Here is a 15161-nt window from a genome sequence, read left to right on the forward strand (position 1 = left end):
GCTTCTATATTACTGTTTGCACGAAGAAGCATATTATTAGTTTGTCAGTGTTGTGACCTAATGACAGTGTGTTGTTGAGTTGTTGGGCACATCCTGTTCTCTGTAAGCAATCCAAAAAATGTTGGCTAATGTCTGATAACATATGAAGTTGGATTTTTAAAAAATGTTTTCAACAGCTTTCAACACAAGAGGGCAACATAGCTGGGGTGGTATTTATGATGCTTTTAACTGTTCACTTGTCCTCCTGCATTACAAAGACCTGCCCCCCCATGATCATACACCATAGAGCAGTGTCATAGTTCACAACAATGTTAATCTGCATTTCACTGGTTCTAGTTGGTCAATAATGTCATGTATGATATAATATGTTTATTGAGTTTGGAGTTTTAGGGATATAAAACAAAGCTTTTAGACAAAGTTTAGAAAAATACTTCTCTTCTGTGACACTTGAAAAGTGAGTGCTTTCTAAAATCTCATTTCTGTCCATCTGTCTTTGTTCTGATTGCGGTGACTCTGCAGGGTTTGACCTTGGGGGTCAAGTGGCCATCGAGTTCTCCCACTGGAAGAGTCCTTTCCCAGTGAGCAGCCAGAATCTGCCCAGTCCAGACTGCGTTCACTCGGAGGCCTCTGCCATCCCGCCCATCAGTGAGCATCTCGAGCTGGTGTCCTGCCCGGCGTCACTGTCCATCACGCCGCTGCCCACCCGCAGCGCCAGTCAGGAGACGCTGTGTGACAGCAGCACGAGTACGTAGAGCACAGTACATCTCCATAAAGAAAAGACTGGGGCACACTGACAGATTTGCAGACTTTAAATGAAAGAACACATCCGCACTACTGTGTCTTCATTAGTGTCAGACTTTTAGGCATAAGGCATAAGGCAAGTCCATATATAGTCAACCTAGAATAAGTGTGCCAACATTAAAGAAACAAGAAAGGAAAAATGCATATGTATTTTCCACTTCTGCAAACTCAAGAACAAGAAGTACATGTTCTGCAGCAGACATCATGCATTACAGGAAGCAGGACACAGCTGTTCAAGCAGTGAGTTCAGTATATCACCACCTCTAGGAGAAGGTGACATTTTTTCAATTCCTGAGATCTTTAATGAGGCTGTGGAGCAAGGCTGCCAATAACTTAATTACTATTGAATGACACTGCATTCAAAAGGGGCTACATACCTGGAAAAAAACAAAGACTTCCTTATAGTCTATATGCTGTCTTTTATAAAACACACCATAATATCCTCAAAACCCATCTGTTAATAACACCTGTACCTCCCATAGTCATGTTGAAATTTCTGGCAGATCCTAATGTACATACAGGGTAAGGGTGCATAGGTGCTCCAGTGTTTTCGATCTGAAGTACTAAGAAACACCTGATTTAAGAATGTATTGCTGCGAGATACACAGAGAACACCTTTGTTTTTAAACATTACTGCATACATTTGAAACTGCAAGACTTCAGTTCACTGGAGCTGCAGACTGAAGTTACCAATGAAATTTCACATCAGGACCTTGTACATGGACATGTTCAGACTCTTTTAGGATACATGGGAACCTGGGAACCTATCATTTAATATGCACCTGCAGTAGTAAATGTGTGTTTGTCAGCTAGAGTGTGTGTTTCTGTGTGTGCCCTTGAGTGTCCATCTCAGGTACACACCAACATTGTTATCATTGTCAACTGTCACTGTTTTGGACTACAGCAGCACTACAAAGCCAGCCCTTTTTTCTGATTGGCCACTGCCAGAGCAGCTTGACCTCTGATTGGCTGCCAAGGAAGACAGATTAGGAATGCCAATGAGCGGCATGCACCTCCTCTCTGGCTCGCTCTTTCTCACTGTAAACATCCTGCTCATGCTCGTGTTTTTTTCTCTTCAGAGAAGCCTTTGTGAGCTTTCTGCTGCCTGGCTTTAGCATCTTCACTATGTCAGGTCCTTCTGTTTGAGTGCGCGCGTGTGTGAGCGCGTGTGTGTGAGTGTGTATGCTGCTGATGGATCAACTGATGCAGTGATGATGAGTATGGAGTAAGAAGTGGGGATGCTGGTTTTCCTCGTGGGACGTCGAGTTTGCGTCCCTCAGGGAGGTCATTTGCACGTTGGGGCTGGGGGTAAGGGGGGTGACCGCTGTGTGCATGTGTATGTGCATGGAGAAGAGATTTCTAGCTGTTTGGCATCTGCTGCAGCTCTGCTGGGAAGCTACCCCCCTCCCCCTCCACCTTTTCCCCTCTGAGGAGTGAAGCTGCCTCCTTACCTCAGTCCACCTTCGCACGGTGAGTGTCGTCAAGTTGTCTTGAAGCAAAGGCATGCTGTTCTCTATGGTCAGTGATGTTTTCTGCTGCAGTGCTCTCTCTCTCTCTCTCTCTCTCTCTCTCTCCCAAGTGTTCCCGTGTCCTACTCACACTCCTCTTTACGCAGCTTCATCTCTTTGCTAACATGCAAAGATTTGACCTTCACACACATGTTCTCTCACACACTCTCGTTTTGTCTCTGAGCTGTTGAGCTTCTCTGGATTGTATTACTTGTTATACACCTGACTTCTTCATCTTCGATAATGCATCAACTCTAAGACACAGAAATGGGTCATGCCGCTGTGTGTGTGTGTGTGTGTGTGTGTGTGTGTGTGTGTGTGTGTGTGCGCGTGTGTGTGTGTGTGCTGTGACCATGTCATCCAGGCACCAGTAGCAGGTCATCAGGCGTGAAATCTCAACCTCTTTCCAACAGGGAGAGTATACATATCCCCCCACCACTCCCCTTTCCCCCCGTCCATCCCAGGGCATGATGGGTGCATCTGGATGGAACAATTGTTTCCTCTGCACAAGTGACTGACACCCAACCCCTTCAGCTACACATTACACACCCCCGCCACCTTCCCTTTCCAGCTGCAATCTTTTATTCTCCTCTCAGTGTGAGCTGTCATCTTCAGGATGGGCTGTGTCTGTGTGTCTACAGCGTTTTTTTAGCAAAGCATGTTTTGTTTTTGTCTCACATCACTAAAGCACAAAGATAACAAATATGCCTTCATTTATACAATAAGGAAATGTCAAAACTTCATAAAGAATAGAAACCCATAATGAAGTACTGTTATTGTTCATGCCACATAATTTAATGTGTCTCTTTCCTTTCTAGACAAAGTATTTTGTTGCATATAATTTGGCAGTGCAGGCTTAATTGGGTGAGTATACTAATCTTCCAATAATGAAGCATGTAGCCACGCACCGCTTGGGCAAATTTGCGTCAAACCACATCTTTCTTTTTCAATACGCTACCATTTGCCACTAAAATAACAGGTGAAGCCTACTTACTAAACCACACGTTCATTTTCATGAGCTACTTGCTCCAAATACTTGAGATCCTGAATCAAACTACTGGGTTGCTGACTTTAAATTATTGATACTTTGTACTGTATATGAAAGACGAATCAGGTGACTGAATGAGATCAGCTTACTAGAGAAGACTCACTCTACTGATCTTTTTGAACTATAAAAAAACACAGAATGAATGAATTAAAGAGGGACAGAGTATGAATCTTTGAACTGAAGGAAATGATTTAAATGAGCAAGATGATTCTCAATTTCTGTATGTACAGACTAATTATGAGACTGATTTTCATCAGGTGGACAGATGAATGCAATCATGTGCAAATGACTCAGTAATTGCAGTGTAAAATGATCTCCTGCCCTTGAGCAACTGATCAACAGATGCAGCTTTAAAACATGTTTTTGTACAGTATTTTCCCTTCTTGCTCCATTTTAGAGCAGCCATATTCCCGTGCATTACAATCCTTGTCACCATTAAGTCCATGGTTGGCCATAGGATGGAATAGTAGAAAATTACCCCTAGATTTCTAACCTGATTTTTTGATTTCAGAGAAAGAGCCTCATGACTGCTGACACTTTCTCTTTGTTTCTGTGGCCCAAACATGATTACTTCAGTCTTATCTCTCTGTTCATGTGGAGAAAGTTGTGAACACACAGTGAATCGACTGGTCCATATTCACCTGCTCTCAGTAATAAGGTGCTGGGAGTAATGTTTGTTTAAATGGAGTATGGCAGCAGGAGGGCTGTAGTCAAATGGATGAATGTTTTATAAAGTGATGAGAAAGTTTGCTCAGCTTTGCTCTCTGACTGCTGCAGGTACCCTCAACTCGCTCAGTGAAATGTGCACTATCTCTGAGTTAAAGAAGTAAAAGCTAAGCACTTATTTCTCACTATTATGAAATTGATCGCATTTGTTTTTGTTGCATTTGTAGGATCCAGCGTTCCAAATCACGAACACCTGATTAAAAGCTGAGATGTTTCCTCAACATCTATCTCTGTCGCTCGTACTACAGTTCAGCAGAAAAATTTAGCTGACTCACCTTTGCTGTCACCAATGAAAATTCAGTGAGCAGACCTGTACGACAGCTATCCCCTCTGCTGAAGCGTCGCCCGTCACCAGAGAATTGGAAGTAGGAACAGATACAGGCCTATTTGGATAGAGTTGGTTTAAGCTGTTTTGCTAAGCTTTGAATTATTTCACCCCCGCGAAGGATGCAGTCAGGTTGACAAATAGACCCAATTACCTTGTGTGTTCCCATGGTGAATGTGTATATTTTCAAGGTTTTTCAAGGTTAATCCTTATTAAGGAGATAAAAGTTACTGAGCTGCCATTTTCCCTTTCTCTTTCTTTCCCTCTGTCTGGCACGCTTTCAATTCTTGCTTCCTCTCTTCTCATGCCGCCTTTAAAATTTCACTTTTATACTATAGCAACAACCCAGAAGAAACAATATCTATCTTGCACAAAGCTTTCTAGCACAGTATGTTCCAAACTAAAAAAACTCCAGCCTCAGGTTGAAAAGCTGTTCTGTCCTGTGGAAGATATTTCACATGTAACATATTATAAACTGAAGAAATAACATGATAGAAGAGCAAAACAGCTCAACGGAGCATGAGAATGGGCTAGAAGGAAACTACAGAGCAGTCTACTCTGCAGGCAGTAGTTTTGTGGAAGTATTCCTTGAGTATAATGCCCATACTGTAGTGCTGAATAGTGAGTATGTATAGATTTTGTTATGAATATAGATTTTTACTGCTCAATCAGTGTATCAGTGGTGATTGACAGATGTTCAGCTCACTGTGACCTTTTGTTGTATGAGAGCTACAGTTACAGTCATGGCTGAAGGCTGTAAAGGAGCTTGTCATCTACAGTGTCACTTTTGTCTCTGCTTGCTCCCTACAACCTTGTCAAAAGACTTAGAAACACATTAAAAATGAAGTTGTCTGTATTTTAGGTGTGAGTTTATCTCTACATGGGTCTGAGCCCCAGCGGCAGAGCCCCCAACGCCACAGAGTCCCGCTGCAGCCCTCAGCCTCCGGCTACCAGGCAGCGGACAGACCTTTTGCCTTCCCCCTCTGTAGGAAGGCAGACATCATGGAGGAATCCTCGGCTGAAGCCCCGGACTCCAGCACTCAAGATGACGTGCCGCCTCTTGGTGAGACCCACCACCAGCAGGGCCTGAAGACTGTCTTTGTTCAGACACTGATGTTCAACAGTATTGTAACGGACGCTACAGTAATTTAGCAAGATAAACAACATCATACTGAGATTTCTTTTCCACTTTTACCATCTTCTCTCCAGCTGTGAAGGATGTTAATGTGCTGCTTGAGAGGGAGATGTCAGAGGGCGTCAGCAGCCCCTCCAGAGACGAGGACTCCACCTTGCTGAACCCGGGCACCCACAGCAGCATTCTCGATGAAATCACAAAGTCTGCTTCCGATCTCCCAGAGGTCAGTGGGGAAATTTAGGCTCTGAGATTCTCAGAGTCACAGCTCCTTTTATCCCAGCTGAAGATATATGCTTCTTTTACACAGAAAAGAGTAGAAAGATGTGTAAAATTAACAGCTGGGTAAATTCCCACGTCTTCAAATTGATTCTCTCTCTGTTGTCCATCTGCCTTTTCCCAGGGGAGGAATAAGTCCAGCGGACTTTGTTTCAGCGATGGAAAGAGCCGCATCGACTACATCCTGGTTTACAGGAAGTCCAGCTCGCAGTCAGAGAAGCGGGAGGTATTTGAGCGGAATATCCGTGCAGAGGGCTTACACCTGGAAAAGGAGGTGAAGAACATTTACACAAGCTAAATAATCAAGTCATATGGTGTCATCCAACATAATGAGACATAACACAATCATGCACACACAGTAACTTTGTCTGTAATGTACATGGTGCGTTTATCAAAGTTTGGTTTCACTGAAAGCAACGCAGTTGGCGACAGCATTGATGAGAGAAGAGAGACTGTACCAAGACAGTAACGTTGCAGAGTAATGCACCACTATGCTCCAAAGCACTTTAGATTTAGGTCCACATTTTGTCACCAGAAGAGGGACATTAAACACCACCAAGGGGTCTGTCATTTATATAAATCTGTTTGTTTTATTTGACCAAAGATTTAAATGTGATATTTACTTCAATAATGAGTCAAACTACTACTATATAATGTTTTTCTCCTGCACTCCATGAGAAATGGAGCACAGGTTTAGTTGGAGAGCAGGAATCCAGTTAGTAGAAATTTAGTGTTTTACTTAAGGGCACCTTGGCATGGTTGAAATCAACTAGTGAACCCCTTTACCTGGGGCTCCAAATACAAAATGCCCTCATTAACCACATGAGCATCCATATGTGTCATGAGGAAAAACACTTCTGCACCCACTCCTCATAAAAAGGGGTTTTGCACTTTGTGGCCAAGTCATAAAGTAAAAATAGCTCACTTCTTAGAAAACTGACAGCTGCAAATAAATGGGATGCTTGGTAGGCTCCTGTGCTGACAGAGAATAAGTTCTGCTGTGATTACTCTGGCAAACCTGCAGCTGTATTCATAGTGGGCAATGTGAGCAACATCAATACCAATTTATGTGAAGAAGCAGTTTAATGCTCAATCACAGTGGCCAAATTGCTGAATTTTGAAATACTCAGAGGCTTTGGCCCCGGTCTTCCGAGGTCTGACAGCTAAGTGCTGCTGTGGCACTCGATGATGAGGTAGCCACTCAGAGCCCAAACAAATGTGCTGATTGCTAGTTTATCATGCTGCTGCTTCTTATTTAGCAAAAGTGTCATTTGAAAATCATGGAAAGCATGGATGTTTTGATATGTGTGTGTGTGTGTGTGTGTGTGTGTGTTGACTATTGTGATGGAGTATCATAAAGGTCATCATTATGGAGAACATGCAGAGGAAGATGAGGGTTCTTGTCTCCTTCAGCAGCCCTCTTGTATGTGCTTCTTGTGTAGAGCCGCTGTGTTATTTTTAGGTCTCTTTCCAGTTCTGATTCATGACTCCTACTCTGTCAGCCAGTATAAACAGGTGATCCCAGCAAACATACTAATGTAGAATCAGTGTAGAACCCACTGCCTACACTATCCTTGTAGGGTGTGTGAACACATCACAGATGACATTCCACAGTCCTCCCTTTGTTTTTTTTTTGGTTTTCCACTCTTTGCTGAAGTTGAAGTACAGGCCTGTGTGTGTGGCTTCTTTACAGGCCTGTCTGACAAACAGTGATGTGATTTTTCTGAAGCTTCATGCACCTTGGGATGTTCTCTGTCGCTATGCAGAGCTCATGAACATTCGCATGCCTTTTAGGTGAGACTCCTAAAGGTGCTATATAATGGAACTTAAGGTTAAATCTATTTCTTTCTTAATGGCATGATGTTTCTAATATGTTGGTTGAATTCTGCATTGTTTACATTATGTTTGCTAGTTTGTAGACTTGTTCTTTATTATGACTAATTACAAATGACTAAATATAGTAAGAATAGTTGTACTCTACCAATTATTGTTGTTACTGATAATACTCAACGTCATTATTCTCAAAATTCCACAATCCAGGAGGAAAATCCTTTACATGCACCGACGGCACAAGTTCATGAGCAGGTGAGTGTTCATTGAGGAGGCAGCGTGAGCTGAGGACGCAAAGCTCTCTGCTCTGGCAGCTTTAACAGAAACTCCACTTGCAGGATGGAGAAGCGCATCAACAAATTTCGCGGCTGGCTTCCCCGCAAACCCATGAAGTTCGACAACGACACCCTGCCCGACCTGGAGGAGAACGAGAGCTTTACTGCCCCTTTCAGCCGATCGAGGATACATCAGTGAGTTTCATGCAAAAGCCCTTTAAAAAGTTCTCCATGAGCGAATTTTTAAACTGTATCTACAACTGAATTTCTCATATACACACTGGTGCGAACACACACACACACACTTATACCAACATATACACACAAAAGGTGTTCCATTCACAGCAGAATGAAATAATAACTACTTCATTTCACTGCAGTTTTATCATCCACAACAAAGACACTTTTTTCAGCAACGCCACCAGGAGTCGCATCGTCCACCACATCCTTCAGCGGGTCAAATATGAGGAGGGGAAAAATAAGATGGGTGAGTTCTTCTCTGGACATTATGACAAAGTACACAAATATCTGAAATGGAAAGAAAACGATGGGGGCTATAAAGAGAATCAGTGAATGCAAACAATGAAGAGTGGGAGCTGTTCTGGGAAAAAGCCATTTAAATGACCTAATTTCCATTTCAGCATGATCATTAAATATTGAGGAGTTCTGTAAAAGTCAGGTTGTCTTTGCTGTGCTGTAATTTCAAGTCTACTACACCTTTAGTTTGCTGCGTCAGTTACAAATGGTCCTGTTTCCCCGAAGCTCACCCAGCTCTATCTTAACCCTTTGGTCCACTAAAGGCCCTGTAAATTATTAGTCTTTGTATGAAGGGGTGGCCAGTTTTTCAATAAATAAATAAACACATCAAAATCGACAAATTTAAACACATAGTTTATATCACTTCTGGTTCTTTCTCTGCCTCACTTTAATGAAAAACAACCCTGTGGGTGCATGTGGACTTACCTGATCTGAGGAAAAAGACACGTGCCTGGGCTGCAGTGCTCACCAGCCGCAGCTCAAGGTTCTTCATGTTCATTTCAAGGCTGGGTGTCACGATTTTGCATCCAGCACGGCTCACTAGCTCACTCCAGTTCTAGTAAAGAGATCAACAATGTATCTGCTGCAGTGCTTGACTGACAGCATCAGAAATGTGGAGCTCCCTCATGGTTCTCTCTTTTTGATTCCAGGGCTTCATCGTCTTTTGAGCAATAACTCATATGAAGCTGCTTTCCCTCTTCATGAGGTGATTTGGCTGATCATCTTCATCATAATTACTTTTAGAATCAGCTGCTTGCTGTCATGTAAAGTGATTGCTGCTGTTATTCCGGTACATACAGAGATTATGTGTGTGTATTTTAACAGGGGAGCTATCACAGCAAAAACTCCATCAGAACACACGGAGCAGAGAACCACCGGCACCTGCTGTACGAGTGCTGGGCCTGGTGGGGGGTTTGGTACAAGTACCAGCCGCTGGACCTCATCAGGTATGTACGTTCACTGACACAATCTCAAGAAATGAGGATGTAAATCTGCTAAAAGTTACCAAAAGTGAACAATCCCTGTTCTTCTTGTGCTCTGCTGCTGTTTCAGGAGGTATTTTGGGGAGAAGATCGGTCTGTACTTTGCCTGGCTCGGCTGGTACACAGGCATGCTGTTCCCTGCTGCCCTGGTTGGCCTCCTGGTATTCCTGTACGGCGTCTTCACTTTGGAGCACTGCGAGGTCAGGTAAATACACCTCCACTCTTTTATGATAAAAATACATGTCTCTAGAGTGCGTTGTTGTGTGCAAACTATTTTCTTATATATTTTTTGTATATACTGAGCAAATGCAAATGGTAACTTTTCTTAAGTCAACAGAGGGTGAGCTCGGTCCTGGTAACTTACAGTACTGGATGGCAAATAAAGGAAATTAACCACATCCACAATTCTGTGTTTGAAATAAATGCCCTGTCCTCACTTTGACTGTAGCACTATAGAAATAGAAAATGAGTGTTTTTTCAGAAGATCATGACTCTTGCATAAAAATCAGACAACACACAGACATATGGTGCTTACTTGAGGTTTACTTGACTGTTGCTGGTTGTTGAAATATCAGCTTCACACGACCTTGATGGCCTTAATGTTGTTCTCCAGCAAGGAAATCTGCCAGGCCACTGACATCATCATGTGCCCCATCTGTGACCAGTACTGCCCCTACCTGAGACTGTCTGACAGCTGTATCTATGCCAAGGTACAAAATGTTTCCTACAGCTCATGTGCACTTTGGTTTTATACTCTTATAAAATGTGTATGGGCTGTTGTAAGGATAAATATGAACTGTAAACCTGAGCTCATTTAAAGACATCCTTCTTTTGTTTCAGGTCACCCATCTCTTTGACAATGGGGCAACTGTTTTCTTTGCCGTGTTCATGGCTGTTTGGGGTAAGTCACTTTGCCTCTTTATTGCATCATAACACACTCAGCAGACACAGAACAACATTCATGTTCAATCAATTCATTCAATGTTTCAATCATTGTCCCCCTGCTGAATATAAACAATGATGAGCTGAAGGACTAAAACTATGTGGAGCTGAGGGAGAGCTGCAGTGTTGGGTGATCATTTCCTTTAAAGTGAACATCAGTTCTGAATCATGACATTTAAAAACAGATGTTTAAGTTCCATTGTTTAAAAAGGATGCAGTCCCTGATGCTATATTCATCATGAAGTTAAGATGGAACATCCAGTGGTTCATTTACTGTGGAAATCTTCAGGAGGATCAGGAGCCCATCAGTATTGAACAAGGTCCCAGTGTATTGATGTTGCATACTGAGAGTCTGTGATAGACTCATCAGCTCCTGCAGATTTAAATAGCTGATAGCTGACCTGTTTATACATGTCTGGGTGGAAGGTTGAGACAGCTGGAGAAATACAAAAAAGGTATGTTACCTTAGGTCACTGTGCAGAGGAATAGAATATACAGGTTAAAAACTCTCAGAAAACCTTCTCTCACTTTAACTACAGTAGATCTCATCGTATCTAATGTGAACAATGTGCACATAGTGGTGGCCAACATGTGATTCCTGCAGTGCAATTACAGTAAAATCTTTGCAGCATAAAATCTTTTATTTCTACTTTGTACTTCATGGACAACAGAAATATTTCATATTGATTTTTTTAAAAAACGGATTAGAATCAAATGTACTACTGAAGCAAACTAAATGCTCACCACTGAGGCTGTTTGGGGATTTGAGAGCCTGTCGTACTCTGTTGTCCAATCTCCAACATCTCAGCATGACGAACAGAACTAAACACAGCTGGAGGGCAAAGGTCAATACACCCAGCACGATGATGGTGTTGTTAACTGTTGAGAGTGAAGAGGAGAGAGTAGTGTGCAGGCATGGAAACATTGCTGAGATGCAATGCTCAGAACATTTGCATTTAAATGAAAGGCAGCCAAGACAGCAAACGCCATCAGACCCCTCTAATCCACACTGAGAATGGACAGTAACTTCTGTGGCCATTACAGTTCACACACTAATGAAAGCAGTGCATACCCTGTTGCATTAGCGTGTGTTAATAATTCAGACATATTCAGGTGTCTCAGGCCTAACTGTGGAAACCCTTTCTGCCTCACACTTATAAATGTTTTATTGTGAGTTTCAGATATAATGGAACTGGGTTTAGATTAAACCACAACAAATGAAAAAGAAATATAAAGCTAAATATTTTATAGACACAAAGTGTGGAACTTTTACTGTAAATGCCACAGTACCATCTGATGATAGGTGTGGTGTTGACTCCCAGTGGGTGACCTCAGGCTGAGAGAAGCCCACACTCATGTTCTGGTTCTGGAGGAACCCCATTAGTCAGATGTCTTCCCCCTTCAGGTCACCCCTGTGCAGCCAGGCAGAGGCATGAGTATGTGTTATTAACTTATTAACTCCTGACGAAGATTAAAGTTTCCTTCTGCACACGGGAAGGATCTGTTTTGTGTGTGTGTGTGTGTGTGTGTGTATGTGTGTGTGTCTGTTCAATGGGTGTAAAAGAAAATTGGAAAAATATTCAGGCTCTTACCAAAGTCAAAATAATACTTTAAAGATGTCACTTTATTTTTATTATAAGAATGTGATTTTAAATGTTTATTCTGGAGTGAAAAAACCAAATTCATTATCTGAGTCTTAGCATCTACAAACTAACTGCAGCAATCCTTTAATCAGTTATAGAGTTTTAAACAAAGTGCTGATGTGTTGGACTTTACACAGTACAATGTTCAAATGTGTGCAATAAAACAGGTATTTTATAAAGTAATGGAAAAAAATGTAGGCTGTAGAAATGTGTGGTCGCTGTGATCACCATTAGCTTTGAATGGTACAATATTGAGTTTGTAATTAGTTTAAAAACTTTCTCAGGATAAGTATCTAAAATGAATCATGTATGGATACAGTATGAGATCTAAAAAATCTAAAGAAAATAGATCAAATGCATGACTGAAAACACACCCAAAATCACAATAAACCTTTGTAAGGTGGATGAGTATGAGATTCTATCAAGTAGAAGACTAAAGCTGATTTTACAGCTGCATAATCATGCCAGAGTCCAGTGTAAAATCTGAAACACAACTTCAGTTTACCAGTTAACAGTGTAATAGAAAAGGCACTGCGGTACTGACCTTACAGTCACCACGTTTTGGTATCGGGAGTTGCTGTTTCTGCTGTCCCAGTAAATATGCTTTTAGACTGAACTGCAACAGAGAATCAGCTCAAATCCCTTCATTAAGGCTCCTCAGAAGTCCGCTCCCCTGCTGGCCTTGCTTGGGAAGCAATGTCCTTCTCAGCCAGCTGAGTCCTCACATTCAAAACATCTTACTGTACTGCAGACACAATGGAGAGAATGAATAAAAGCAGCACTGAGGAGAAAAACCTGTGATCAGAGCTCCTGCAGAAATACAACTGCAGCGTTCAGTGGAGAGGCAGAAAAACACATGCAATAAGTAAACTATCCACAGGACTTTGTTCAGCAGTATCCAGTCTGCTCCCTGTCTCTCAGAGAGCGGCCTCTGTATGTGGTAATGAGAGTAAATGTCATTATCCATCAGTCTCACCCCTCTAATCAGCCCCATTTCAAACAACAGGCAACTGTTTTCAACAAACAAGCCCTGATAAATCCAGTGTAGTCTATCCGCCTGGCACCACACTGCCGTCTGGCAAAGCTAGTGACTGGCTAACTGGCTAACTTGTGATCCGAGGGGAGAAAAGAACAGAACTAAAAAAAATAAATACTGAGAGTGACTGCATTCATGGCCAGAGGCGTGACTCCAAACAACTACTAATGTTGCTGGATGTGTAAATAGGCAAGTGTTTGCCAACATGTTCCCCATGAGAAATTTGTAAGGTCATAATAGGTCCAAACTGATGAAAAGACGTGTGGATATGTGGCTCCCAGTAAAACTCAGGGTCTACCCGCACTGGCCCTCATGAGGAGCTAAGTACCTAAAAATACACTGTGATGGGTACTAATGACATAAAGGGTCACCTGCAAGCTGCTGATGCTGCTCTGCTGATGTTGATTATTGATTTCAGCAACGGTTTTCCTGGAGTTCTGGAAAAGACGCAGAGCCGTCCTCGCATATGACTGGGACCTGATCGACTGGGAGGAAGAGGAGGTACAGTTAGTTTGTGTAGTCAACTAATCTGCTTGCTTCCAAATATATTAATGTGGGGAGGCTTTCCCAGAATGAAAAGACACAGTTACTGTCATTGTATACCAACATTCAGAATTCTTTCTTTGCAATACTTGTGAATTCTGGTGGAGTATAAATAGCACAAAATCTCACAATAAGAAGGAAAACATTGAGATAACCATCAGGGTAAACATCATGATTAGTATAATTTTACTTAAACAGTGATGGTAGATCAGGTTCCACAACAGCTCTGCCCTTGAGAAATCTTTGCCTACTTACGTCTTTTCTCAGTGTCAGTCTTTATGGAAGCAGCAGAGTGACTTTAAGCTTTGGCACTGCAAAAAGTATTTGGTATTGAAAACCAAACCTTGGATTGAAAAAGGAAACATTAGCACAAAATTGTACTGGTAGTGAAGTAATACTTTACTGCACTAAAAATAAATCTAATTATTCATCCATCCATCTTCTTCCGCTTATCCGGGGCCGGGTCACGGGGGCAGTAGCCTAAGCAGAGATACCCAGACTTCTTTTTCCCTGGACACTTCCTCCAGCTCTTCCTGGGGGGAAACCAAGGCATTCCAAGGCTAGCCGAGAGACATAGTCCCTCCAGCGTGTCCTGGGTCTTCACCGGGGCCGCCTCACGGTGGGACATGCCTGGAACACCTCCCCAGGGAGGTGCCTAGGAGGCATCTGGAACAGATGGAAAAGCCACCTCAGCTGGCTCCTCTCGATGTGGAGGAGCAGTGGCTCTACTCCGAGCTCCTCCCAGGTGACCGTGCTCCTCACCCTATCTCTAAGGGAGCGCCCTTAACCGCCACCTTATCGTGGTGGAGGGGTTTCAGTGCCCAAATGATCCTAGGAGCTATGTTGTCCAGGGCTATATGCCCATGGCAGAGTCTCCCAAGGCAAACAGGTCCTAGGTGACGGACCAGACCAAGAGCAGTTCAGACACCCCCTTATGAAGAGAACAGCAAGGACCGTGACGTTGCGTGGTACAGCGAAGCCGGGGCCCCACCCTAGAGTCAGGCCTGGGGTTGGGGCCCGTTGGCGAGCGCCTGGTGGCTGGGTCTCCCCCATTGGGTCCAGCCAGGCAAAGCCCGAAAGAGTGACATGGGGCCGCCCTTATGTGGGCCTACCACCCACAGGATGATCCATAAGGGGCCAGTGCTATCTGGATCAGGCAGTGGTCAAAGGCGGGGACCTCGATGACCCGATCTCTGGCTCTAGGGACATAGAATGTTACCTTACTGGGGGGGAAGGAGCCTGAGCTCGTGCGGGAGGTTGAGCGGTACCGACTTCTTGAGAGGGGCTGGACTCTCTTCAACTCTGGAGTTGCTTGCGGCGAGAGGCTTGCTCATAGCTCCCCAGCTCAGCCTCCAGGTGTTGGAGTTTTACCCCCTGAATGAAAGGGTCATCTCCCTGCGCCTTCGGGTCGGACAGGTCTCTCACTGTTGTTTCGGCCTATGGGCCGAACAGCAGTGCAGGGTACCTGGCCTTTTTGGAGTCTCTGGGGGGGGGGTGCTGAAAGGTGCTCCTACTGGGGACTCCATCATTCTGTTAGAGGACTTCAATGCTCA

At 43.3% G+C, this 15161-nt stretch overlaps 1 protein-coding gene across 2 annotated transcripts in view; it reads left to right on the top strand.

Moving 5' to 3' along the window:
- LOC113142338 (anoctamin-4) overlaps nucleotides 1-15161 on the top strand; it is a 30535-nt gene that overhangs the window by 9102 nt on the left and 6272 nt on the right. Inside the window, exons 3-16 of one of the 2 annotated variants that reach the window (XM_026327338.1) lie at nucleotides 520-744; nucleotides 5271-5471; nucleotides 5618-5766; nucleotides 5944-6093; nucleotides 7513-7613; nucleotides 7860-7904; nucleotides 7988-8119; nucleotides 8305-8411; nucleotides 9112-9167; nucleotides 9287-9408; nucleotides 9515-9649; nucleotides 10058-10154; nucleotides 10285-10345; nucleotides 13484-13566. In XM_026327338.1, the coding sequence (XP_026183123.1) occupies nucleotides 520-744; nucleotides 5271-5471; nucleotides 5618-5766; nucleotides 5944-6093; nucleotides 7513-7613; nucleotides 7860-7904; nucleotides 7988-8119; nucleotides 8305-8411; nucleotides 9112-9167; nucleotides 9287-9408; nucleotides 9515-9649; nucleotides 10058-10154; nucleotides 10285-10345; nucleotides 13484-13566 (1664 nt within the window). Of the gene's footprint in view, nucleotides 1-519; nucleotides 745-2047; nucleotides 2272-5270; nucleotides 5472-5617; nucleotides 5767-5943; nucleotides 6094-7512; nucleotides 7614-7859; nucleotides 7905-7987; nucleotides 8120-8304; nucleotides 8412-9111; nucleotides 9168-9286; nucleotides 9409-9514; nucleotides 9650-10057; nucleotides 10155-10284; nucleotides 10346-13483; nucleotides 13567-15161 lie in introns of those variants that run through there. The other variant, XM_026327337.1, reaches the window with a different exon arrangement.

Source organism: Mastacembelus armatus, chromosome 23 (genome assembly GCF_900324485.2).
Source record: "Mastacembelus armatus chromosome 23, fMasArm1.2, whole genome shotgun sequence".
NCBI lineage: Eukaryota > Metazoa > Chordata > Actinopteri > Synbranchiformes > Mastacembelidae > Mastacembelus > Mastacembelus armatus.